The sequence below is a fragment of the Salvelinus namaycush genome, chromosome 4, assembly GCF_016432855.1.
Source record: "Salvelinus namaycush isolate Seneca chromosome 4, SaNama_1.0, whole genome shotgun sequence".
Lineage (NCBI taxonomy): Eukaryota > Metazoa > Chordata > Actinopteri > Salmoniformes > Salmonidae > Salvelinus > Salvelinus namaycush.
Window position 1 is genome coordinate 17,347,229 of NC_052310.1, and position 24,555 is coordinate 17,371,783.

The 24,555-nt window shown below is 42.2% G+C and overlaps 3 protein-coding genes and 1 long non-coding RNA gene across 4 annotated transcripts; 1 reads left to right on the forward strand and 3 right to left on the reverse strand.

Moving 5' to 3' along the window:
• Positions 1-243: 243 nt before the first annotated feature.
• LOC120046037 (gap junction beta-3 protein) lies at positions 244-951 on the reverse strand. Its single transcript, XM_038990947.1, has one exon. It carries the CDS (start codon positions 949-951, stop codon positions 244-246), a length of 708 nt encoding a protein of 235 aa, XP_038846875.1.
• Positions 952-2,039: 1,088 nt separating this feature from the next.
• Positions 2,040-5,431, reverse strand: znf668 (zinc finger protein 668). The gene is made up of 2 exons (XM_038990382.1): positions 5,359-5,431; positions 2,040-4,743 (listed from the first exon to the last, which is right to left on the reverse strand). The coding sequence occupies exon 2, from the start codon at positions 4,717-4,719 to the stop codon at positions 2,746-2,748; it is 1,974 nt and encodes a 657-aa protein (XP_038846310.1). The 5' UTR covers positions 4,720-4,743; positions 5,359-5,431; the 3' UTR covers positions 2,040-2,745.
• A 549-nt stretch (positions 5,432-5,980) lies between these two features.
• znf646 (zinc finger protein 646) lies at positions 5,981-15,604 on the forward strand. The gene is made up of 4 exons (XM_038991306.1): positions 5,981-6,068; positions 7,304-10,098; positions 10,487-11,614; positions 11,878-15,604. Exons 2-4 carry the CDS (start codon positions 7,508-7,510, stop codon positions 12,776-12,778), a joined length of 4,620 nt encoding a protein of 1,539 aa, XP_038847234.1. The 5' UTR covers positions 5,981-6,068; positions 7,304-7,507; the 3' UTR covers positions 12,779-15,604.
• A 1,550-nt stretch (positions 15,605-17,154) lies between these two features.
• LOC120045490 lies at positions 17,155-23,277 on the reverse strand. The gene is made up of 5 exons (XR_005476712.1): positions 23,099-23,277; positions 19,308-19,406; positions 19,054-19,197; positions 18,834-18,882; positions 17,155-18,455 (listed from the first exon to the last, which is right to left on the reverse strand). It is a non-coding gene; the product is annotated as an uncharacterized LOC120045490 (long non-coding RNA).
• Between the last annotated feature and the right edge of the window lie 1,278 nt (positions 23,278-24,555).

Genomic DNA, 24,555 nt, shown 5'->3' on the forward strand with positions numbered 1-24,555 from the left:
AAATGCCTGACTCAGACACACCATCAGATAGGTGTTTCTACACCCATAAGCATAGTTTGAACAGTAAAAACTGCTGCCAAGAATGAGAATGTAGGAAACTTGGACAGATTATTTAGCATTATTAGCCTTTTAAGCTGGCACAGACATGACACATGATAAAAAAAAGAAAACAGTAAATCCAATGTTACACCTACACATTACACATTTATAGTTAAAAAGGTCCAGTGTGGGTTCCCTGCAGTCTCAAAATTTACAGAGGTAGTGGAAAATAGAGTACAAACAGAAATAGACGGAAGTTACAATGACCAAGCCTGAAACAGAGGCTAAAGCATAGATAGACATACGTTTCTCTGGTGCCGCCCTCACCAAGCAAATATGTATCTCTGGGCAGATAGCTGACTTACACTTGAATGGTCCTTCATCTACTTTAGGTAGGTTCCAGGACAGAAGCACATAGACAAACCAGACCTCCACCATAATACGCAGCACGGTGCTGAGCAGGTAGAAGCCTACAGTGCCCCTGTCTTTGTGGAGATCAATCACCATCTTCTCTGGGGGTTCAGATTCAGCCACACTGACACTCTTCCCCTGGGCCTCCAACTCCCCGGTAGTTTTCCTCTGCCGGGAACTCCTCTTCTGGGCAGCAGAGCGGAGGTGGGAGGCAAAGAGCTCCATGAGGAGGACAGACATGACGAGGAGGATGAAGAAGAAGTTCCAGGCCACCATGACAGGCTTGTCAAAGTGTTGATTGAAGCAGCCTCGGGTGCACAAGTCCTGGGTGGTGTTACAGCTGAAGTCCGCGTCCAGCTTGAACCAGGGCATCTCGGCCACGAACAGAACCACCAGGCGCATGCAGAGGAAGCCAAACCACAGCGAGCGGCACTTGTAGGTGGTTGTGGTGTCCACTGCCGTGCGGAGGATTGGGATGAGCCCTGTTACGATGGCTGCCATTATGTCTGCTCGTCTTTGTTATGAAACTACTGTAGCAGTGATCTAGCAAGAGAAGAAAGGTACCACATCGGGCAATGTATCAAGATACATGTTCACATATTTGCATTGCAGAGCAATAAACATTTATTTTGTCAACAATAATATTCAACGTTATAAGAAATGTTGTAAGATTACAGTAAATATCCAAATATGCTTACTACACTTTAATTTCAAAACTTTCCCCTGGTGTATTTGACATATAGCTGCTGTAATAACAGGAGATGCCAACTTACCGTTAAAAGTCATTTCCATGAACTTCATAGTATGTCTGTTGAAAACCTTTTATTAGGTTGTAAAATGGCATTGTCATCAACATCAGTGTTACCATGTCTCACCTTTTATTCTGCTGACTCAACCCAATGGTACTTCTCTTTTTTCATCAGTGACCCTCCCTTTTTAAACTATTGTTTGTATAAGTCTGTGTGTCAGGTGTTTTGGTTGAAAATATGGTTATATTCTTTGTTATCATCATGCTTTTGATGATACCATAGGCAACTATTATATGTATTTGAGTCTAACTGTAATATGATGTTATCATATACCCTGAACGTATGTCATATGTAATTGCATATTATTAGGCATAAGACACGATGATTCTTCTCCAACAGGTCAATTTAGGCATTCAGGTTTTTCTTCAAAAGAGCCATTTCACAAGAAAGCAACTTCAGTCCATCAATGCTACGAAGTAAATTGTTTACTTACATATTCCATCGCAAAAATTATGAGAACTGAGTAGAAATCAAAATACCCAACAGTCCATGGAAAAAAAAACATCCGACTTAATATCATGACTCAAACAATGTTATAGCCTATGTTTAGACATAAATGACCTAACTGTGGAATTAGGATGAGTAGTTTAGCCTACACACTAATCAATATACACTGAGTTCACAAAACATTAAGAACACCTGCACTTTCCATGACAGACTGACCAAGTGGATCTAGGTGAAACTTATGATCCCTTATTGATGTCACTTGTTAAATCCACTTTAAATCAGTGAAGATGAAGGGGAGGAGACAAGTTAAAGAATGATTTTTAAGCCTTGAGACATGGATTGTGTATGTGTGCCATTCAAAGGGTGAATGGGCGAGACAAAATATTTAAGCTACCTTTGAACAGAGTATGGTAGTAGGTGTGAAGTGTACCGGTTTGTCAACTGCAGCACTGCTGGGTTTTTCACTCTCAACAGTTTCTTGTTTGTATCAAGAATGGTCCACCACCCAAAGTTCATCCAGCCAACTTGACACAACTGTGGGAAGCATTGGAGTCATCATGGGCCAGAAAACCCTGTGAAACGCTTTCGACACCTTGTAGAGTCCATGGCTGACAAATTGAGACTGTTCTGAGGGCAAACGGGGGTGCAACTCAATATTAGGAAGGTGTTCCTAATATTTGGTATACTCAGTGTATAGCCTATGACACAAAACAATACATTCTTATGAACAAATCATGATAATGAAATTTGAAATAAGTTGATGACAGATGTCAGGTTCGTATAGTATAAAACATAATGTACATTATATAGCATTAATAAAACATTTTAAATCATAAATACATGTCATCCTACACACAAAACAGTTGAGGGCAATTTAAAGTGAAAAGTCTCATTATTTCAAATTGTTATCAATAGGCTATCAATAACCTTTGTTCAAGGATGGGAATTAAGCCATTTTTTAACCATACTGTTGTTCAAAATATTCAAGGCATCTGGCTGTTGAGTCATAATTCATTCAACACAAACAGTTATGGTCTTTTCAGAGTCGGTCTTCCTTATCGATATACATGGGCGTGGTCTGAAAGGTCACAGGAACAGTCACTGGAATCGTCACCGGTATAGTCAGACAAATTGCACCAGGCTCAAGAGTAGACGAGGAAACTTCAATGGGTGGAGGTGGCGAGGGAAGAGGCTCTGTGTGTGCAATGTGTGTGTCAGAGAGGGGGAAGGTGGGCAGAGGGTCGCGGTGGGTGCGTAAGTGCTTGCGGAGATAGGCGGCAAACAGAAAAGCTTTGCTACAGTGGGGGCAGACGTGGTTGCGGTTGGTCGAGTGGATCCGCTGGTGTTTCCGCAACCCAGCTTTGTTGAGGAAACCTTTGCCGCAGCTGTCGCAGACGTGGGGTCGCGGTTTGGGGTGCATCTTCTCGTGGGCTTGCAGGTCAGACAGCAGTACAAACTCCTCCCGGCAGGTGGCGCATACGTGTGGGCCCATGGGCAGGGGGGCCACGGTGGTGGAAAGAGGGGAGACGGTGTGAAGAGCCTCATGGGCCTGAACCTCCTCCCAGGTCCCAAAGGTGACGTCACAGTGTGAACAGGAGAACTGGGGGAGGGAGGTGTGAGCGAGGAAGACTGCTGCAACTGTCTCAGGTACCGCCTGCTGCGGTAGCAGCGCAGGCCTCTCAGCCAGGTGAGTGCGCTCGTGCTTCCGTAGGCTGGAGGAGACCACGAACGACTTGAAGCACAGGTCACATTTGAATGGGCGCTCGCCGGAGTGCACCCTGCGGTGCTTGTTGAGACTGGAGCGCTCGGCAAAGGACTTGCCGCACTCCGTGCAGGAGAAGGGCCGCAGCCCTGTGTGCACCAGCATGTGACGCCGCAGGTCCCAGGACGCCACAAATGCCTTGTCGCAGCTCTGACACTTGTAGGGCCGCTGCCCGGAGTGCACCCGCTGATGCACGGCCAGGTCGGCAGGCTGCCGGAATCTCTTGGCACACTTGTCACAGGGGTAGGGCTTGAACCCTGAATGGGCCCTCTGGTGCCGGCGGAAACTGGAGGGGTCTGAAAACATCTTCCCACACTGCGGGCAGAGGAATGGCTTCTCACCCGAGTGAGTGCGCAGGTGAGACTGATAGGAGGAGAGCTGAGTGAAGCCTTTGCCACACTGCTCACACTGGTAGGGTTTGCTCTGGGAGTGAATGCGGAGGTGACAAGCCAGGGAGGAGGAACGGGAGAAAGCCTTGCCGCAGTCTGAACACAGGTAGGGCTTCTCTCCTGTGTGAGACCGTTCATGGTTCTTCAGGTCTTTCAGCTCAGTGTACGTCTTCCCACACTTATCACAGGAGTAGGGCCGATGGCCCTGGTGGTTGCGCCTGTGCTTCCGGTAAACAGAGGGGTCGGCAAAGCTCTTCCCGCACTCGGCACAAAAATAGGGCTTCTCCCCCGTGTGAGAGCGCAGGTGCACCTTCAGCTTGGACAGAGTGGGGTAGCTTTTGGAGCAATGGGGGCAGGAATATGGCCGCTCGCCGCTGTGCTGCGTCATGTGAATACGCAGGCATATGGCCTGCATGAAGGTCTTGCCGCATTCGGTGCAGACAAAAGGCTTCTCCCCTGTATGGGAGCGGCTGTGGTTGCGTAGCTCCGTTGGGGTCTTGTAAGCCTTGTGACACTGATCGCACTGAAAGGGGCGCTGAGCAGAGTGAGAGCGCTGATGCTTGGAGAGCTGGGCTCTGCTGGGGAACGTTTTGCTGCACTGAGAGCATGGGTGCTGTTTTTGCTCCTGCTGCTCCTTACTGTGGGCAGACAGCTTATGGCTCCGGAGAGCCAAGGGGCTACTGAAAGCCTCCTGGCAGGCAGAGCATTTGAAAGAATGCTTGGATTTCTTTGGAGGTCTGCCTTTGCCTCTCTTTTTTACAGGGGGCTCCTCTACCTCCAGCTCTTTGCTCTCCTCACTCGGTTCAGCAAGGGGGGTGTCTTGCTCTGTAGGTGGTGGGCTGCCAGGCTGGGGAGAGGCCATCCTTTAAGTTATATGCTTGTGATGCTAAGGAAATTAGAATATAAGAAAAAGACATAAGTGAATCTGAAGATGACACATTCTGTCATGCATTTCTTAATCAAGCTTGGGAAATGTTCAGTAGACAGTAATGATTTTACAATCATATAAAATAGTGAGCAGATTGAAACTCGATCCAAGATCATTTATATCATGTTTTCAAATATAATTTGTACTGGCTGAGAGGACATGACAAAGGCACTTAGGTAGCAGTGGGGAACTAGTGAACAACGTTTCATTAATAATGTGGAGGGGTAAATCTCAAAATGGCTGGCATTAGGACCTCAGGGACAATTCAACTAAACGCTTGTTATAAAGGAAGTTGCCATGAAAAACACGAATCTCAAATAAATCTAATTTCTTTGAAAAAATAACGTGCGTTTTGCAAGTTAAATTATTACTGGGGTGCATATATCAGGAGGCAATAATTCAATAAAAATGGGCAATTGAAGCGATTTTAGCGTACTTGTGCTAAACTCAAAATGGCTGGCTTTAGGACCGGCTGAACAAGCTCATTCGCCCTCTGGGGTCATCCTCGCATGGGATGGCCCCGCATCTGTATTTGGAATAAATGTGTATTATAATATTAAAACGATTGCTTACCTTTTTATCTTCGTTCGGGCATTCAGGATCAGTTAAAATGTCCAGATATGAAGCCCCAATAACTGCGTTTACAGTGAAGCCCTATGATTGGTGTTGGTGGAGGAGGACGGCTTTAGGACCATGACGAGAGCGCTATTCTCGAGCGTGCAACAGTGCAGCACTTGCGTGGGTCACAATTTCTTGTAAATATTAAACGTTGGCTTTATGGATTTTCTCATATTTGACCAACTGTAGTGTATTTTACAGTTAGCAAGATGTCGGAGAACCGCATGAATGGCTTTATTTTTGAAGAACTGCAGGTAAGAGGTGTTCTATTGAGAGGGGAAATAATTAAATAGCACGCTCCTGTTTTGCCAAATGTTTCCATCGTTTGCATGGATGGTTGATGTCGCGCAGATGGGTTGTTAATTTTTGATTGAGCTAGTGCCTAAATGGGATGGAAAACGTTTTAGTCACCTAAGAAGTGTTTTAAATGTCAGTTTACGTACCAGTCCATCTTATAATTTTACATGACAAATCCACACAGTTTTGTAGACAACGCACAGTTATGTGCGTATGACAGAACGACGAAGGGGGACTTATTTTAGTGGTACACATATCCTGTTTCCTAGCAACAAGAACAGGAAGAATGTGTAATGGAATGGAATGAAGGAGGAAAAAAAGACAATTGAAGAAGACTTGTCCATTATCAATAACATTTTAGCTTTGTGGTGAGGAAATACATTGACCTGGATTTAAATGACATAGGTTACATCAGAAACTACAGAATATATTTGACAGGATGCACGAATCAAATGGATGGTAAAAACAGAGTATCGCTTTTTGCTGCAATGTTTGTTTAGCTAGCTAAGCATGATGATGCTACTTGCTAACGTTACATAGCAGCTATTGTATCCAGCATTTGATTGCTCGCAAAACAACAACTTTTCCATAGTAGTGCGTGTTTTGACCTAACACATGAAATGTAGCTACTGGAATTCAACCATTTGACATTTTAAGTTGTTTTGACCAAGGTGGTGTTTTCCCACATTATTGACATAGCTATGCGGCTGGCTGTCGCGCTAGTCAGGGTATTGCTGTGTGTGCTAGCTAGCTAGCCACTTTCAACTTGAATCGGACAAAATCTTTTTGGGATAGTTTGAGATCGAGCTAGCCAACAAGTAACAAACTAGTTCAATTCCTACATTTAGTCCATTCTGATATATATATATACATTTAAATTGCATGTAAATAAGTAAAACAATTGGTAATTCAGTTCACGGTAACGTTAACGACATTTTATGTCGCTAGGCCAAACAGGAAAAGTATTGCTGCTGTACACTGTATGAAGCTGCATATGATGAATGGAGAGTTTGTCATGTTGCGTTACTGAACCGATTAACACGATATTTGAGCGGAGTTAAATATATTAGGCCTGGTTTATTAGCCATATTTCAATCTGAGATAAACTACCCTATGGTTCTTAAAAATTCGTCATAATTTGAAGTGTTTGTTTCAAACCACAACTGTCCAGTTTACAGTAATATGGTCTACTTCATCTCTACTGTATCATTGCCTGCTTGAATTGTATACTTCCAGATGAGACAAAACCCTTGTTTCAATAGTAAGTCTCACACCAAGCCTTTAACATGTTATCATCTAGCAGATGCTCTTGTCCAGAGCGACTTACAAGAGCAATTAGAGTTAAGTTCCTTGCTCAAAGGGCACATCGACAGATGTTTCAACTATTCGGCACAAGGTTTCGTACCGCTCTTAACCGCTAGGCTACCCGCTGACTCCTTTAACGTGTTAATTAAAAATAATACAGGCGTTGCATCAGTAAACTACATTTTGAATAAAAGTTTGTGCCAATTGCATTAGTAGGCCATGATTATCCCATAGTTAAATAATACATTGACTGCAAATTATGCCAAATGACCAGATCTGTTTTACATTTTTTCCACAGCCCTCATGGTGTACCTGCAGCCTTTCTACCCCAGAAATTAAATTAATATTCAATGGAGTGGTACTAAATTATCCAATCGCATTCTTGTGTTGCCTTCCTATTTGGACCGTACAATAGATACGCTCTTGTTATACAGAGGAGCTGGGAATCTGATGTATTTTCCCCTCAATTATCTAGCTCAAATATGTGCAGTACTGTCCTGTAATGGCTATGCAGGAGCCTGGCAGGACCAAAGGCTTCCCTTGCAAACACTGTGGCACAGTGTGTTCCAACATGCCAAGCCTTCTGGAACACATGGATAGTCACTCCCAGCAAGAGGAAGATCGCAAGTTCAAGTGTGATGAATGTGGGCGGGGTTACAGGCATGCAGGTAGCCTCGCTAACCATAAGAAAACACACGAGTTGGGTTCTTTTCAATGTCCAGTATGTGCTAGGAAGCTCTCAAACCCTCTGGCCCTGAAGAGCCATCTGCGCATCCACACATCGCAGAAGAAGTACTCCTGCATGGATTGTGGGAAGGCCTTTAGGTTAGCTACTCAGCTGGCCACCCATCAAAAGGTCCATCTATCCAGGCAGTCAAAGAGGAGAGCTGGTAGTAGGGCAGCTGCAGAATATTCTCCAATTGAGAATAGAGATGAAATTGAGGATAATGAAGACCTTCATGAGCAGTTGGTCTTGGTGGCTGACCAGCAAGACACAAGGATGGATATTATATCTGATAATGGCCTTAGTCAGGAGGAGGCAGAGATTATCCCCATCTCAGCTAATTACAGTGAAAACCTAGGCTCTGACGAAGCAGGGGATCGACCTTTCAAATGTGATCAGTGTGAAAAGTCATATAGACACCATGGAAGCCTGATTAATCATAAAAAGTCTCACCAAGTAGGGATGTTTGAGTGCCCTATCTGTTTCAAACAGTTCAATAATCTTGCTGCCCTCCATAGTCACCAGAGAACCCATAACAAGTCCAGAAGTGGGCCAGACACCCGTTCCACTGAAGTCACTTACGCAGGCACAGCACAAGAGCAGTTTTCCCCCTCAAACAGGGAGGCTGCTGTACATTTCTGCCACCTGTGTCAAGTGATATTTCCTAATGATGATGAGTTCCAGGAACACATCCAAATGCATAATTCTTCCTCTATGTCATTTGGGCACATTCAAGGTTCATCTGATGGTTATCATGGCACTTATGACCATAGTGTCACTCATTCTCCTGACTCAAACTTTCATTCAACCCCTCTAAACAATACTCCATCGATGGATAATCAGGGGGAGCAGATCAACGATGTTCAAATATACTCTGACCACTCCAGTAACGAATCCACCTTGAACACTCAGCAAGAGCCCGCAATCTTGGATTCAGAGATTTCTGCTGACGATCTAGGGAAGGCAGAACAGTCCTCAGTTACAGATAATGTTGAGCGCCGCTTCAAGTGCCAGGTCTGTGGCAAAAGCTACCGGCACGCAGGGAGCCTCATCAACCACAAGCGGTCTCATCAGACGGGCATTTACCAGTGTTCCATCTGCCGCAAGACTTACCCACACATGGCTGCCCTCCGCAGCCACATCCGCATTCACAGGGCCCATCCGTCCTCCTTCAACCTCAGCTCTGAAGGAGACTGGCTGTCTACCGAGCCCCTGACACTGGAGAACCAGCAGGCCTGCTTTTCCTCTCAGGATGGTGACGCTAGCAGTATGATGGCGCTCGCTCAGGAGAACAAGGGTGAACACGACAATGGAGGATCATTCCACGAGCAGTTTGACTCCACCTTTCCCCAGGAAAGAACAGTGCACCTACCTCACGACGAACACCTGATGGAGAGGCACATGTGCGCCGACTGTGGCGAAACATTTGCAGACATCGCAGGGATCAAGTCGCACATATGCCCCCAGCTACAACAGCAGCAGGAGGCCATGTCAAATGATTGCGACAGTAACCTAACCTTCCAGGACACTAATGGCCAATGCTCCATGGGAAATCCAGAGGATCATATAAAATTCCAGGGACTGAATGGCAGCCCTGGGCAAAGGTACTTTGGTGAACACAACTTTCATGAAGTCATGAATGGGGAGCAGTTAAATAGTGGTGATGGCGAGGAGGAGGATGATGAAGATGATGACGGAGAGCTCTATCAATGCTCAGTGTGTGGGAACCGCTACACAAGCATGAGGGCTCTGAGGAGTCATCTTCGTGGCCACACTCAATCCCATGATACTCCTACAAGCTCTGGCCCGTCCTCCATGTCCTCCCTCGAGGCTGAAAAAGAAGAGGACCCTGGAGAGAGACAGCAGGTGGACGGGGGTCTGATGATCTGCAGTACTTGCGGAGAGAGTTTTGCCAAGAAGCAAGACATGCTTGCCCATCAGCTCTCGCACCATAAAGCACAGGCAGATGACGCTAAACACGTACATATGGACAATAGTAATGGAGCTAGGCACAAAGAGGAAGTTGACAGCATTATCTGTGGAAATTGTGGTACATTTTGCACCAGTTACCATCATCTTGAGACTCATCAATGTACAGCAAATGGGCAAAGTGAATCTGGTGATGAGAGAACTGAAATGGGCAACTCTGTCAACGGTAAAGAATTAGGACCAATGAAAGCGGATTTAGACAATGGTGATCGCCAGTACAAGTGTGATCAGTGTGGAAGAGCATACAGACATGCTGGCTCCCTTCTCAACCATAAAAAGTCCCACAAAACGGGAGTATTCCGCTGCATGGTTTGCCAGAAGCGCTTCTACAATCTACTGGCCCTTAAGAACCATCAAAGGACCCACTTTGATGTTAAGAGGTAATTGCTCAACGTAATTGCTAACACAGAAAAAAGTTGTCTTCTACTGATAAGTGTCCATGTTATTTGACATCATGTATATAACCAGAGAAGCTACATTGTACACATGCGGTAGACCCAATTAATTTGTACTACTACATACTAAGGTTTAGGTTATTACATTGTTATAGTTGAATTTGCCTAAATGCCAACAAATGGTGATTGGACCCTGCCCTAACAGCAAGCATTTTCTTTTACAAGTGCTTACGTACATGTAAAATAATCCAAGGATATATTGCCTATAAAATTGCTATTGCCATAGATGTACTTTGTGTCATAACTTCATTCATGCTCAAATGTTCTGTGCTTTGTAAACAGGATTATCCTCTCTCTTTGTCCCCTCGTCTAGGCATACTTGTAATGAATGTGGGAAGGCATTCAAGATACAGAAGCAGCTATTGAACCACCTAAGAATTCACAAGGAGAACAAGGCCAAAATACAGGAGCTCAACAATCAGATTCAGGCCCTCATGCAGATGAATGGGGCCAGGTCAGAGGGAGGAATGCACTCGTTAAATGCACCTGCCAATCAATCCGCCACCACCACCCGCAGAAAGCGTAGGCCAACCCTCAACCTAAAGAAACCCAGTGTGGGGGAAGGGGCTCTGACAGCGTCTCAGACTGAAGTCAAATCAGAGGGGGCAGGCGACCCTCGCCCCTACTCCTGTGACCAATGTGGGCGAACGTATCGGCACGCAGGAAGTCTGGTCAACCACAAGAACTCTCACAAGACGGGCGAATACTACTGTTCTGTTTGTAACAACACCTACTCCAACCAACTGGCTATGAAGAACCACCTGCGCATCCACTTCTCAGTTAAAAAGCACAGTTGCCAAAACTGTGGAAAGGCCTTTAGGGGAAAGAAGCAGTTGTCTAACCATATTTGCGCACACCTCCGAAAGGATATGCCTGGAGGGGTCAGGGGAAGTGGTCGCAGACGCGCTAGAAACATTAAATGTAAGCAATGCAGACTGACATTTGTATCTGCAGACCAGCTCACAGCCCATACATGTGGGTCACTGGCAAACTCATCAGAGAGCAGTGATGGACAAACGAGCATGTCCTTGAAAAAAGAGGAGCGACCATTCACCTGCAACATCTGCAATCGCAGCTACCGCCACGCGGGCAGTCTCCTGAATCATAAAAACACCCATAAGTCCGGCCACTTCAGCTGCACGTTCTGCTCCAAGCCCTTCTCTAATCCCATGGCGTTACGCAACCACACACGAATTCACACACAGAAGAAGAAGCATGTCTGCCTGACCTGTGGGAAGGCGTTTCGGCTGGCCAGTATTCTCCATAACCACCAGAAGGTCCACACTAGGGTGGCCAGCCACTTCAGCTGCCCAGAATGTGGCAAGAGCTTCCAGGGCAAGTCTGGGCTGAAGAGGCACCGCTGCCAGAGCAGGGGTCCGGATGACTCGGCTAAAGCTGGTGACAGCTATCACAGAGATGTTGGTGGAGACAAGTGCTTCATGTGAGTTACTGTCTCATAATCAACTCGTTATGTAACTCCTACTGCTTCTTCGTGGATGTTATTAGAATGATCCACTTTTTTTAGTCTTCTCCCTTCTGTTTTCATGGTTTGAATGGCTATTTTTTATGTTTAGTTTTAGGGTAAATCTGTAATTATTTCCTCTGTTTATATTCTATTAGTAAAAACAATGTTTTCTTTGCCAATTAATGCCCAATGTAAATTATTTTCATGAACAGGGATTTTAATATGTCTCTCTACTGCAGGTGTGACCTGTGTGGACGCTCGTACCGCCACTCTGGCTCCCTGCTCAACCATAAAAAGACGCACTCCGAAAACCTCCACCACTGTACCTTGTGCCTCCAGACTTTCCCCGACCCCATCACCCTCCAGGTCCACTCCCAGATGAAGCGCCACTGCTGCCCAGACTGTGGCAAGACCTTCTGTCTCGTCTCCCACCTGCAGAGCCACATGGAGGTGCACTCCAAGGAACGCACCCTGGTCTGCAGCCCCTGCCATCAGAGCTTCCCCAACCCGGTCAGCTACCAGCAACACCAGGACCTGCACCACCGGGCCCAGGGGCATTACCAACAACACAGCATGCAATTAAAGGACAACGTAGGCTGGGGCTCGGGACTGGACCAACCCGTGGGGATCCAGGGCATGCCCAAGCTGGTACCGGCGTTTGCCCACATGCACGGCGGCATGCCCGACCCTCAGGACCAGCAGGAGAGCAACGAGGCTCACTGCACAGGGGTGAAGAGCCACGTGTGTGAGCACTGCGGCCGCACCTACCGCCACGCCGGCTCCCTCCTCAACCACAAGAACAGCCACAAAACGGGCTCCTTCTTCTGCTCCGTGTGCCAGAAGGAGTTCACTAACCTGATGGCCCTGAAGAACCACAGGCGCATCCACACGGAGCCCAAGCGCTACCAGTGCCTGGAGTGTGGCAAGGCCTTCCGCGTGTCCACCCAGCTCATCTGCCACCGGAGGATGCACACCAAAGAGAAGCCTTTCTCCTGCCTGCTGTGCAACAAGAGCTTCTCCAGCAAGTCAAATCTGCGCCACCACCAAAAGATGCACCAGAGCGGTGCCCAGGTTTATGAGTCCTCCTTCAGCATGGATGCTAACAGTTTCATGGACTTGGACATGGGCTCTTTTCTCTGAGTCGAGTCGGGATTCAAAAGGTGAGGGTTTTCTTCAACCCCTCAGACCATTGTAGAGTCAAATACTTCTTATGTTAGTCTCCCCTGGGCCCCTATCAGTAATTGTAAAGTGACGGGTGTTCCTCAAAGCCCCAGTAGGGACGGCGTTTAGTCTTGATGCTGAGCTCTTCAAAGCTGCCTCACAAACATTTCATTTTTTTTGTTTTGGTCATACACTTTTGGACTCGTGGAAGGAATTCCGATCTTACCTCTAGTAGGGATTGTGACACTAAAAAGTCCCAGATTGGATTGAATGTTTGCACAAAGCCATTGAATCGTTTAGCGCTATAGGAGTGAGGACTATAGGACATGATTTATTTCCTCTTGCTATCTATTACTGTGTTTTGTGCCTCCGTAGGTTAATTTCTCTGCTGTGCTCATCAAAAGTGTGGGCTGTATATTTGCCCTTGAATCCTGTTCAGTGTTGCCATAGGTTAGAGAGAAGTGGTCAATTGACCTTTTGTGATGTGGTTTCAATAAGGACAACCCTGTCGCTGTAAGGGAGATGACCTCTAGTCCTACCCAGAGGATGATATCAAAGGTATTTACTGAAATCATGAAATCAAGTAAATGGTTTTAATAATGATAATAATATTTGGGTTTGTTTGAGGCATTGTATGCTAAATGGACGTATTTAATAATTTATTCCTGTTCTTTTGATTTATTTTTCTGTGTATACTTTGATAGATCACAGTTTTCAACGAATGTTAACATGTAAAGAAAACCTTGACTTTTTTTAAAGAAATATCCTATGTAGCGTCTATGGAAATTCCTCAATCTATAATTATTCTCAATTGGTGCAACTCCAATACAGGTAGGAATGCATAAGCCCAGGATAATGGTCTTGCTAGCACTCAGGTTTTTCATCTTTAAAAGGAAAATATCTGATGTGCAAAAGCATTGTAGATAATCATCGGTGTCTGGGTTGGGCATGACTTTCTTGTTTCTTTTTTACATGCGCCATTTCTCACCCATGTCTTGTTAAAATAAGAATTGCAGCCTTTTGTCCATAATTCCCCCCCCTTAGAAAATTGCATGAATGTTGCAATACCATACGCATGCTTTTGACTTCTCAAACTTTTAAAAACACGTTTGAGTGATAGTCCTTAAAATAAGTCAAAAGTGTAGAATTATTGTGGCGTGAAATCCTAGTCTCCTATTTCTCTCATTTTAATGGTTATTTTATTTATGTTGAAATGTATTATGGATTCTTTTATAACTTTGAAAAGGTGGAGATGAATCTACGGAATCTTGTTCTAACCACTCACTTAACACGAGCTTTAAGTGTTAGCAAAGTCAATATCGTTGGTTGCTAACTTCAACCATGTTGACCGCAACGTTTATCAAGAAGCAGGTGTTGATCACCACTATTTGCGAAATGGTTTGGTGTCTTTGGAATCAGCCATTTTCTGGTCATAACTTAACCTTTACATAAACGTGCAATTATCTTTGGTTTACTATTCCTACCAGAAAAAGTGTAGGAAACAATAAGGTGCCTATCATACACAAAACAGTTATTTTTCAGTCACACTGTAATGTCAAATGTTTTGGAAAACACAAGTAGGAAGCAGAGGCCCTTTTTAGGTTTAAAACAGCAGAGGGCCTTTGTTTGAGGGTGTTGTATCAGTACACCACAAGGTGTTTTTCTTTGCTTTCTTCATGCCTTGTATTTCATATATTATGAATTGTAAATATTTCTGGGACCGGTAAGATGTATAAAATACCCTATCAAAGAGCCTTGCCAATTCCTGAAACTGATATTTAAAGCTATCACAGTTTATTTAAGAGAAATTATAGCATATAGCTACAATACACTGTAATAATTACAACTTTTATAGTTCTCTAGGCCTGTATCATGAGCACATTGTTAATAAGGCGTCAGCTCCCAACACCTCAAATTCAAATTGCACGTGAGCAGTCGAGATGCATGCAAGTTGTTCTCCCCATTCTACCAATATTGTAAGCAATAGGTTGCCATTTTAGAGATGTTTAGTGCTCATTTTGCCAATACATGTTATTTTAGTAAGTTCACATCTTGTGCATAACATTTTTTCTCATTGTTGTATCAGACATGCTTGTCCACTGGGTAAAATGATATTACTTGATTCAGGAGACAAACTACGTGGCCATCCTGACACAGATTCTACAACTCACACAAAAGGTTACTGCAGAAGTCAGAACTACTGTACACTTAGAATAGCTTGCATGGTGATGGCAGACTTACCAACATCTAAACAGAGACATTCTTTTTTTGTGTTATTTGGATTGGCAATAAATACATTATGGTTCATTTCTGTAATTCGGCTCTCATACCCTAATTACATGAAATTGCAACATGTATTTTAAGCCATGAACATTTTAAATGGTCTGCATGTAGAGAATGTTGCCAGTTCATCTCCGTTTAAACCTTGCAAGTGGGAAGGTGTCAGATTTACTATGATCTCTTCTGGCACTTGTTAATGTACGCCTCATTTTTTGACATGACTACCCCTGTCATGTGCATCTCCCACAGTTATGTCAATGTTTTAAATAAAACATTAGCTGGGTTCTCTGTACATTCATAGCAAGAATTTCCTTTACATGAAGTTACTGTTAAATTGGCTATAGTATAATTAAAAGCATATGCCACATTTGATTTGAATTTAGTGTTTGAAAACTCAAGTCTGAAATATTTTATTTATATAACCTTGTATATATTTTGTCACTTTGAAATGTAGATTTTTACTTGTTAGTACTATGAACTTAGCTAATTAGAAACTTAACAAATCAGTTATTAAACTTAAATGACTTAAAATACATTGTGTTCGTAATTTTTTGAGTTCATGTCCTTTTCAAACTTGGTTTAAATTATTATTTTTTAACATGAAGAACCTGATTCCAAACCAACACCTGTCTCCTCCACACAATAGTACCTGGTTCCAAAACATATTGCTTCCTACACACAATAGTACCTGGTTCCAAACCAAGGCCTGTCTCCTACACACAATAGTACCTAGTTCCAAACCAAGGCCTGTCTCCTACACACAATAGTACCTGTTTCCAAACCAAAGCCTGTATCCATGCAACACAGTACATGGTTGTAGTGACTGCAAAATGTGTGCATTTGGACAGTTGTTGAACAACTGCTAGATTCAGTCCGTAGAGCGGAAGGTTCGTGTTATAGCACAAATTTCCGATTGAGCTGACATATGCAACGTTTACGGTGAAGGCAACCGCGGGATTATTGCCTTCAAATTTCGATCGTGCTATAGCGTGGCTCTTCGGCGCTACGGATTGAATCTAGGCCATAAAGTTTATACATCAACAAATCTATGGGAATCATAATTTTATTCTATATAACACACAAAAGTCAGTTCATTTGTAACAATGCTTATTACTACACTAACCCATGTACATAACCCAAACAGACGAGAAAAGTACATTCACTAGGGCAATATTCAATCCAAATACGGAAGTTTAGCGTTATGGCGTCATTGAAATATAAAGGCTGTGTTTCCGCGTTAGCGGAGACTGCATTCATGGTAAATGCCGCATATGACGGCTCAATCTGAAATGACCTTTACACTGCTATTGCACAATCTGTACCACTTCACCGATACAGATTGAATAGAGCCCTAAATGATTGCTCAGTAACAAATCTAATTGGTCAGCTGGTGTCAGAGGTTTTACAAACAACTTTACAGGGGTCCCTTCGTCAGTATTTATTCATACATTTAGCTGTTACCACATGTAACTATAAACATTAGAAAATATATCATTCAAAATAAATAGATATGAAAACAATATCTGTATAAAAATTGTCCAATTACCCTTTTCTTGCTGCTGGTATACATATCCACTTAATATTGACAAGAAAGTAATATTGTCAGTAACATGAAGGAAGTCATATTCAGCCACATTATCCTGACACAAAAGCCCTAAAATTGTGCTCTGAGTTAGTTTGAAGATGAGTACACAGTTATACCATGGTTATACATTTCAATAGGGTTCAGCTTGTTTTTCCCTAAACTGCAATGTTCCTTCCTGGGTTGGCAGTCAATGTCTAATAGTGTTTAAAAAAAATGTCACACAACCATTGACTCATCTCCATTGTTTCAACTGTTTCAACACAACGCTAAGGTTTCCCTATTTGTCCATCGGGAATGGATTTCATTGCAAAAAGAAGAAGAAAACGGTATAAACTATACCAGGGATTGGCAACTGGCGGAAGGGCTTAGTCAGGGTCTGAACTTACTGTTGCGAGTTAGAATAGTAGAATACACAAGGTGCAATTTAGAAATTTGGTTGTGCATCAGCAGTTTTTCTCGTTCCTCAATTAGCCCATGTCAGCTACCCTTTTATAGATTGGTAAATTAGTCTAGCGCCCAGCTATCTAAACTTGTAGTAATCGTGGTCAAATTACCACCCGGGGGGCCCCCATTGATTTTGTTAGTCAGTCTCAGTAAGATATCATAATTAAAACTGCAAACAAGTCTCTCCACCATATTGCAAAATGTGTAGAATTGGGCGGTGGCACAACTGCGGCCCCTCATGATGTTTTCAGATATTTTGTGGCACCCACCCCCATCAAAGTTGCCCATCCCTGAACTATACAAACACATTCCCACGGAATTCTGGACCACCTTGAACTTTTCCATCACGACAGTTTGCAAGCCCCTGTGTTATGCTACTTATCCTGCATACACACATATTACAGTATAATGGTTAAATGACCTGTGTAAGAATGTCCAATACGCTTGAGCAGTTTCATAATCAGTTCACTTATTTTTCCCTTTGCCTCTTTTGATTGGAAGATCCTAGAGAGTACAGTGCACAATACTGTTAAAATAATTCTACTCCTTTAAAAATGATGAGTTAAAAACAACAAGCTCTAAGTAGCTCTAAGTGCATATAGTTCCTACATGGAAACACAGACTGGATAAATTGCCCTAAAAGTACATTCAAATTGCCAAAATGTGCCCAACATGAATTTATAATCTAACATTTCCCTTTTACTTTTCATTACCATGAGGATGTTAAATAGAAACCTTTTACTCTTATAGAAGTACAGTATGTGAAACCTGGCCCAGGAAGCACGATTGTGCTGTATTCACTTTTATCCTGCTGATGGCAAGTCGAGGCAGTTCGGTAGTTGGTATTCGTCCTAATAAGCTACAATAAAACAATAGGTGTTCAAGCATTGACAGTAATGGTTAGAAATCCACATCATTCAAGATGTGTCTCATGTTCAGTACTGTTTTTTAAACTACTTATTGATTGAACAACTTACTTATCGATAGATTATTGGAACATCTACAAAAGCTCAACCTGGCATCACTACTCAAAGGCCATCATTTCAAAAAGAGCTGTGAGAGATACTCTTTACTAACTACATTGTCTTCCTCAGAGTACAGTCTGACTGCAGACAAGATAGGGGATTGACAGCGCTAGTTAACACAGTTCTATGTGAGAGCTCCGTTCCGTAACACACTGAGTGTATGTGAACACATCTTTACTAACAGTATAATAAATTAAATGGTCAAACTCCACTCAAATAATACCCTGTGGTCAGGGTATTGTATAAAAATGATTCTGTTTCGGTTGGTCATCCAAAGATGTTCCCTTGGTTCTGTCACATCAATGTCAGAAGGAAGATGAGGCTGAGGAAGTAATGAGAGATTTGTTAGTTAATTCCCTCTTAACATCCCCATTATTTCAAAACATAATTACAACCAGTACAGAAATATTCACATATACTTATGTAGGCTACTTATAATGTAGGCTACTTATAATTATGTGGTCCCGTGTGGCTCAGTTGGTAGAGCATGGCGCTTGCAACGCCAGGGTTGTGGGTTCAATTCCCACGGGGGGACCAGGGTTCAATTCCCACGGGGGGACCAGGATGAATATGTATGAACTTTCCAATTTGTAAGTCGCTCTGGATAAGAGCGTCTGCTAAATGACTTAAATGTATAATAATTGACAGCCGTTATCATCGACTGGTCACACATCAACAAATTTGAGGAAGGCACACTTACTGAAATGTTTACGCTTGGTAAAGAGGTCCCGTTGTCTCTTCAATGGGTTCTGCAGAACAACAAGAAGACGATGCTGATTTTCTTTTATGTATTTTCACCAGAACCCAAAGAGGTCAATGTGTCTTAATGCTACAAACATGTGTGCCTCTATCATCATGCTACAATACGTTTCATGACTGACAATGTTAGTTTATCATGAGATGGTAGCCTTGAGCCCTACCACGAAGGGGCCTCTTCTGTGCCTTGCGTCGATGCACCATGACTCCAATGATCAATACTGCAGCGACCAGAATAACTGCCAGCACAGAGAAGCTGGAAATGGCTGCCAGTCTCCAGACATCAGATCTTTCCTTGGTGAATGTGCCTGAAAGGGGACATATTGGTCGAAAGGCATACAATTAAGCATTGGTTATTTGCATGATTTAGTTGTAAGATATAAAGGTTGAATGTTCCTTAGCTAAGGATTTGACTTACAAGTGTTACAGGAAGGGGTCTTTGGATACTGCTTGCATGATGAGCAGGATACGCATTGGTCTATGTCCGAACTCCAGAACTCTGAACTACTGCATAGGTCTGTGAGAAAAACATAAAATGGAGAGACAATGCTTAATTCTCTTACAGCTTTTACCCGTTTGAATGACAACAATTTGTGACTCAATTTGCTCATTGGGGAATGTTCCTCTACCTCACCAAAACAAATGAACTATTGGAAGAGAGAGAATATATATTATTTTCCCTCAACATTGGTCAATGAGAACAACAGATCTGCCTGAATAGTCTTTTAGACAGCAACCTAAAGTATGATTTATCTTACTGTAGATGTTTTTAAAACCTGCCAATAAACAGGTATGAACTTAGTCCGCGGTCTGAGAAAGGAATTGTTTTTGCCCAATGATAAAGAAGTCGTATGACATCAAGTCCAAAGAAATAGAGAAGATCCGAGAAACTGAGCGTTTCCTCTTCTTATGAAATGAGTTGGGGAATTCCTTTGATTTTCTCGTACTGATGCACTTAATATGCAAAGTAGCATTACTCATTGGCTTTGCGCGCACAAGCATGGTGAGACGCTGGTGCGTGAATGGCAGGATGTGTGTTATCAAGATGAGGTTCTGACACATTGTTTTGGTGTGTTTGACTTCTAGAGAAGGTGTGGTGAGACTGGGAGTAAACATTACCATAACATGACATAGACTGGATAGAAAATGTCTACAGTGTGTCCCTTGAGAGACACTAAACCGGAAACCTCACATCCTTTTAGAGAACCCACAAACAGCAGTACCAGACTCATTTCGAAGAGGCGTGTGTCAATTTATATCTAAGGTGATTAAGTATGGAAGAAAAGGTCTGCAATGTTAATTCAACCCGGTAAAGAATAAAGCCTGATGGTAAATTCAATGTAGTGATCACAGCACTTAACATAGATAATGTGATGAAAAACCTGTTACTTTACAGAGTTAGGGTTACTCTGACACTGCTTGTCAGGTTTGACATCTCCACGTCAATAGCTTCACTCATTGAAGTGATGTAAAGTATCAATGAGATAAAGCCTACAGTTTCCTCTTCCTTGAGCTCGAAGGCCACACAAGTGGTTAGAGGTCTAGCCAGTGATTTGTGACTTTGTAATTCAGCATATAAACCACATGGACAATGTACTTTGAGAAAATGGTTTGTTACCGGACCAAATCTGAACCAATCATAGACATTTATGTTTCACAAGTTTGGACAGTACAGTACAATAGAGTACAGAGAAGTAGAGTACAGTACAGTACAGCAAAGATAAGTAGAGTATAGTAAAGCACAGTAGATTACAGTACAGTAAAGAGAAGTAGAGTAAAGCACAGTAGATTACAGTACAGTAAAGAGAAGTAGAGTAAAGCACAGTAGATTACAGTACAGTAAAGAGAAGTAGAGTAAAGCACAGTAGATTACAGTACAGTAAAGAGAAGTAGAGTAAAGCGCAGTAGATTACAGTACAGTAAAGAGAAGTAGAGTAAAGCACAGTAGATTACAGTACAGTAAAGAGAAGTAGAGTAAAGCACAGTAGATTACAGTACAGTAAAGAGAAGTAGAGTAAAGCGCAGTAGATTACAGTACAGTAAAGAGAAGTAGAGTAAAGCACAGTAGATTACAGTACAGTAAAGAGAAGTATAGTAAAGCACAGTAGATTACAGTACAGTAAAGAGAAGTATAGTAAAGCACAGTAGATTACAGTACAGTAAAGAGAAGTAGAGTAAAGCACAGTAGATTACAGTACAGTAAAGAGAAGTAGAGTAAAGCACAGTAGATTACAGTACAGTAAAGAGAAGTAGAGTAAAGCACAGTAGATTACAGTACAGTAAAGATAAGTAGAGTATAGTACAGCACAGTAGATTACAGTACAGTAAAGAGAAGTAGAGTAAAGCACAGTAGATTACAGTACAGTAAAGATAAGTAGAGTATAGTAAAGCACAGTAGATTACAGTACAGTAAAGAGAAGTAGAGTAAAGCACAGTAGATTACAGTACAGTAAAGAGAAGTAGAGTAAAGCACAGTAGATTACAGTACAGTAAAGAGAAGTATAGTACAGTACAGTAGAGCACACTAGAGTAGAGGACAGTATAATGTACTGTACTGAACTATACTTTACTGTACTGTATTCTACTGTACTTTACTGTGCTGTACTGTGATGTCCAAACTTGTGAAACATGGACGTCTATGATTGGTTCAGATTTGGTCTGGTCCGGACCAACCAAATTGGGTCCTGTTTGGGGGCGGATCTTTTTAGAATAATAGCTAGTGTGTAGAATATTACCCATATATGCAAAGGATGATATTGCGTATTTATACCTTTGTGTACCTTTTCAGGATACATCAACATGAAGAGAATGCATAATTCTGCATTTCTGTGTAGTACAGACCCATGATGTAATTCCATTACCGTAATTCTGTTAACGGGTGTAAATCCACTTCACTTACTAAAGTTTAATAACCAAAATATATTTTTTTCTAACTCAAGGTGTCATGTAATAGCTGATACCCCATTCGTTCTGCAGATATCTTTGAATCTTAATTCAGAGCAGATATTTAACAGTTTTTGGAAAATTTGGTCGCATAAAAAACGGAAGGAAATTTTGCCGTAATTCTGTTACCAAACTTTGCATCTGCACAGTTCTTCCAGTAAATGTGTTTTTGTGAAATGTTGTATGTAAATTGTTCAATGTACAATGTTGTCCTTGTGCATCAATGGCTTTTGTTTGGCAAACATTTTACAGTGAAAAATCAGAGTCTGAGTGGTGTTCCGTGGAATTGCCCATCAGCTGCTTTGAAACTAAATGAAACAATACCATAAAGATCAGAACTGAGTGACACAATGATGTAAGACAAAGGTGTGCAGGACATTGGAGACAAGTCAACACTTGCATTAAATCTACAGTATCAAACAATCAGTTGGAGTTTCCATGGTGAGATACTATTCATGAAGAAGCAGATTGTGCATGTTAATCAGGAATTGTTGTGGATTCTCATCTGTGTCTGACTTCCAGGACTGGTCATGTTAAAACTGATGTGTGAACATAAGCAATCAACACATTTTGGGTTGTGACAGCATCACCACCTGCAAAATCCTAAATTCACCCATGGGGCCTGTATGAAACCCCATTTCAGCATTAGCTATATTGTTGGCCTGGTCAATAATGAAACAGTCTCACATGCATTTAAGACATAATACAGTTTTGTCTGATGTCCACTCAGCAATAAGAGCCACCCTAGAAAATAACCTCAATATAGGAATTATTGTGCTGGGAATGGGAAGAATTATATTGTCAAGTTCAAAGTCACCATTAAAAATATACATATTTTTGGAGTCCACAATTTTACTTCACTTTTACCTCTTCAGAAAGGAAAGAAATGATATGCCAACTATAAGTGTCCCCATCAATCAGGTCTGTCCTTTTCACCCATGGGCATGGATGGAGTGAAATAAGGCGATTGGAATGCGGAACCGGTGAGAAGGCAGCTGGTAGAGGAAGCAACTCCATAAGCAAACCTTTCTTTTATCAGACTCCATTTGAGTAGCCATGCGATGATTCCATGATGGTCAATGAAACACGAATTCCCATGCGATTAAAAGTTTGATAAAATAACGTTTCTTCGCATTTAAAATATAGTATTGAGATCGAAAAGTACATAAGCATTTTTCTTTGCCTTACATAGATCAAAGGATAATACTTCATATAATTCAAGTTTATCTATATCCATACAAGTTCAATTAAAAGTATTTTACTTACTTTGTTGCCCGTTCACGCCGTTTAGGTTCGCTACAGTCGCAATGACAAGTCCACAAAGCGCACAGATAATGTTTGAAGCCATGGTTCTTGTATAAACGAAATTCCCGAAAGTTCATCTGATGAAAAGCCTGTTTTGTTTTTCACCATGGAAAAGCTAGCCTCACAATGAGTCACCCGGAGTAGTCCGAGCCTTGTTTTAATAGAGTACACACCCACGCTAACAGTTCAACTCCTATGAGTCATTTCCTATGTACTGTACCCACATTCTGAGTACTGCGCGCGGAGCACAGCCGTCCGGACAGGCAGGGAACTTTAGAATGATAGAACATTTTACTTTCGTTTATTGTAGTAAAGCGAAAAATGTCAATGATCATTCACAATATGTATATTTGAACCAGCAGAACTAAAATACCATGACCGCACCCTTTTTGATTTTCCCTTAGCCAACTTCGGGATGCAAAGTCTGTAAAGATCTGGAATGAATTGTGTTCTCATTGTTATTACCACGCCTGTCACGTCATTCACTGAGCACTGCCAAAAAATACAAATATCTGTCACTTGCATATGGATCCCATAAGCAGTGAAGAAAAGCACTTTACACTGGGGTTGAATACGTTCAGGGTTGTTTAAAACTTCACAGAAGAGGAACTTTTGTGATGCAAAGTTGTATTTTTCTGAGAAACACTACAGGTAAATGTATACAATTACAGAAGAGGATACCCATCTTGGTTCACATGAGTAGGTTCTATAACTGTTGCAGTGTTTTTTAGTTTTTTTCTCACTCTCATATTTGTTGTATACATGTATGGTATATATTATTTTGTATGGTCATATGCATATGTAACACTTGTCAAATGAGCTTGTTTTTTTACCATCCTCAGGAAGGAGAAACATCTGTAAAAACACAACGCATAACCCCTCCTCCTATATACAGTATTGGGCAACCAAATGTTAGGCGCACAAGTGGGAACTGCAACACTCACAGACTCGTGTACATTTGATACTTCTGCTTTTTTAGCAAGATCAAAAGCTTTCCCATTATTGACCTCCCAAAATGTTTAGAAGAGGTCAGAAAACCCTAAGATGAGGAAATGTATTCAACATTCAACTCAACTCATGATGCACAAGTTAAAGTTTTTACTAGGAAAACAACTTCTACACTGTGAAATACAAAATGATCACTAGTATGTTCCAAATGACATGTATGTTCATATCACACAATCAGAGCCCACACTCTCTACTCATTTATACCAATCCCAATACCCAGACACAACATTACATCAAAATATTATAGAGGTCTTATTTTGAACCGATACATAACATGTTTTTTGCCATTGACTTTAGATCACCAGTCTCACTGGTTTTTTGAGGCCAGTTATGATTTTAGTTCTCACAGGAGCTAACTTCAAACGCATTACCAAGCTCTCATTATACTGTTAACATCATCAGAACAGAGG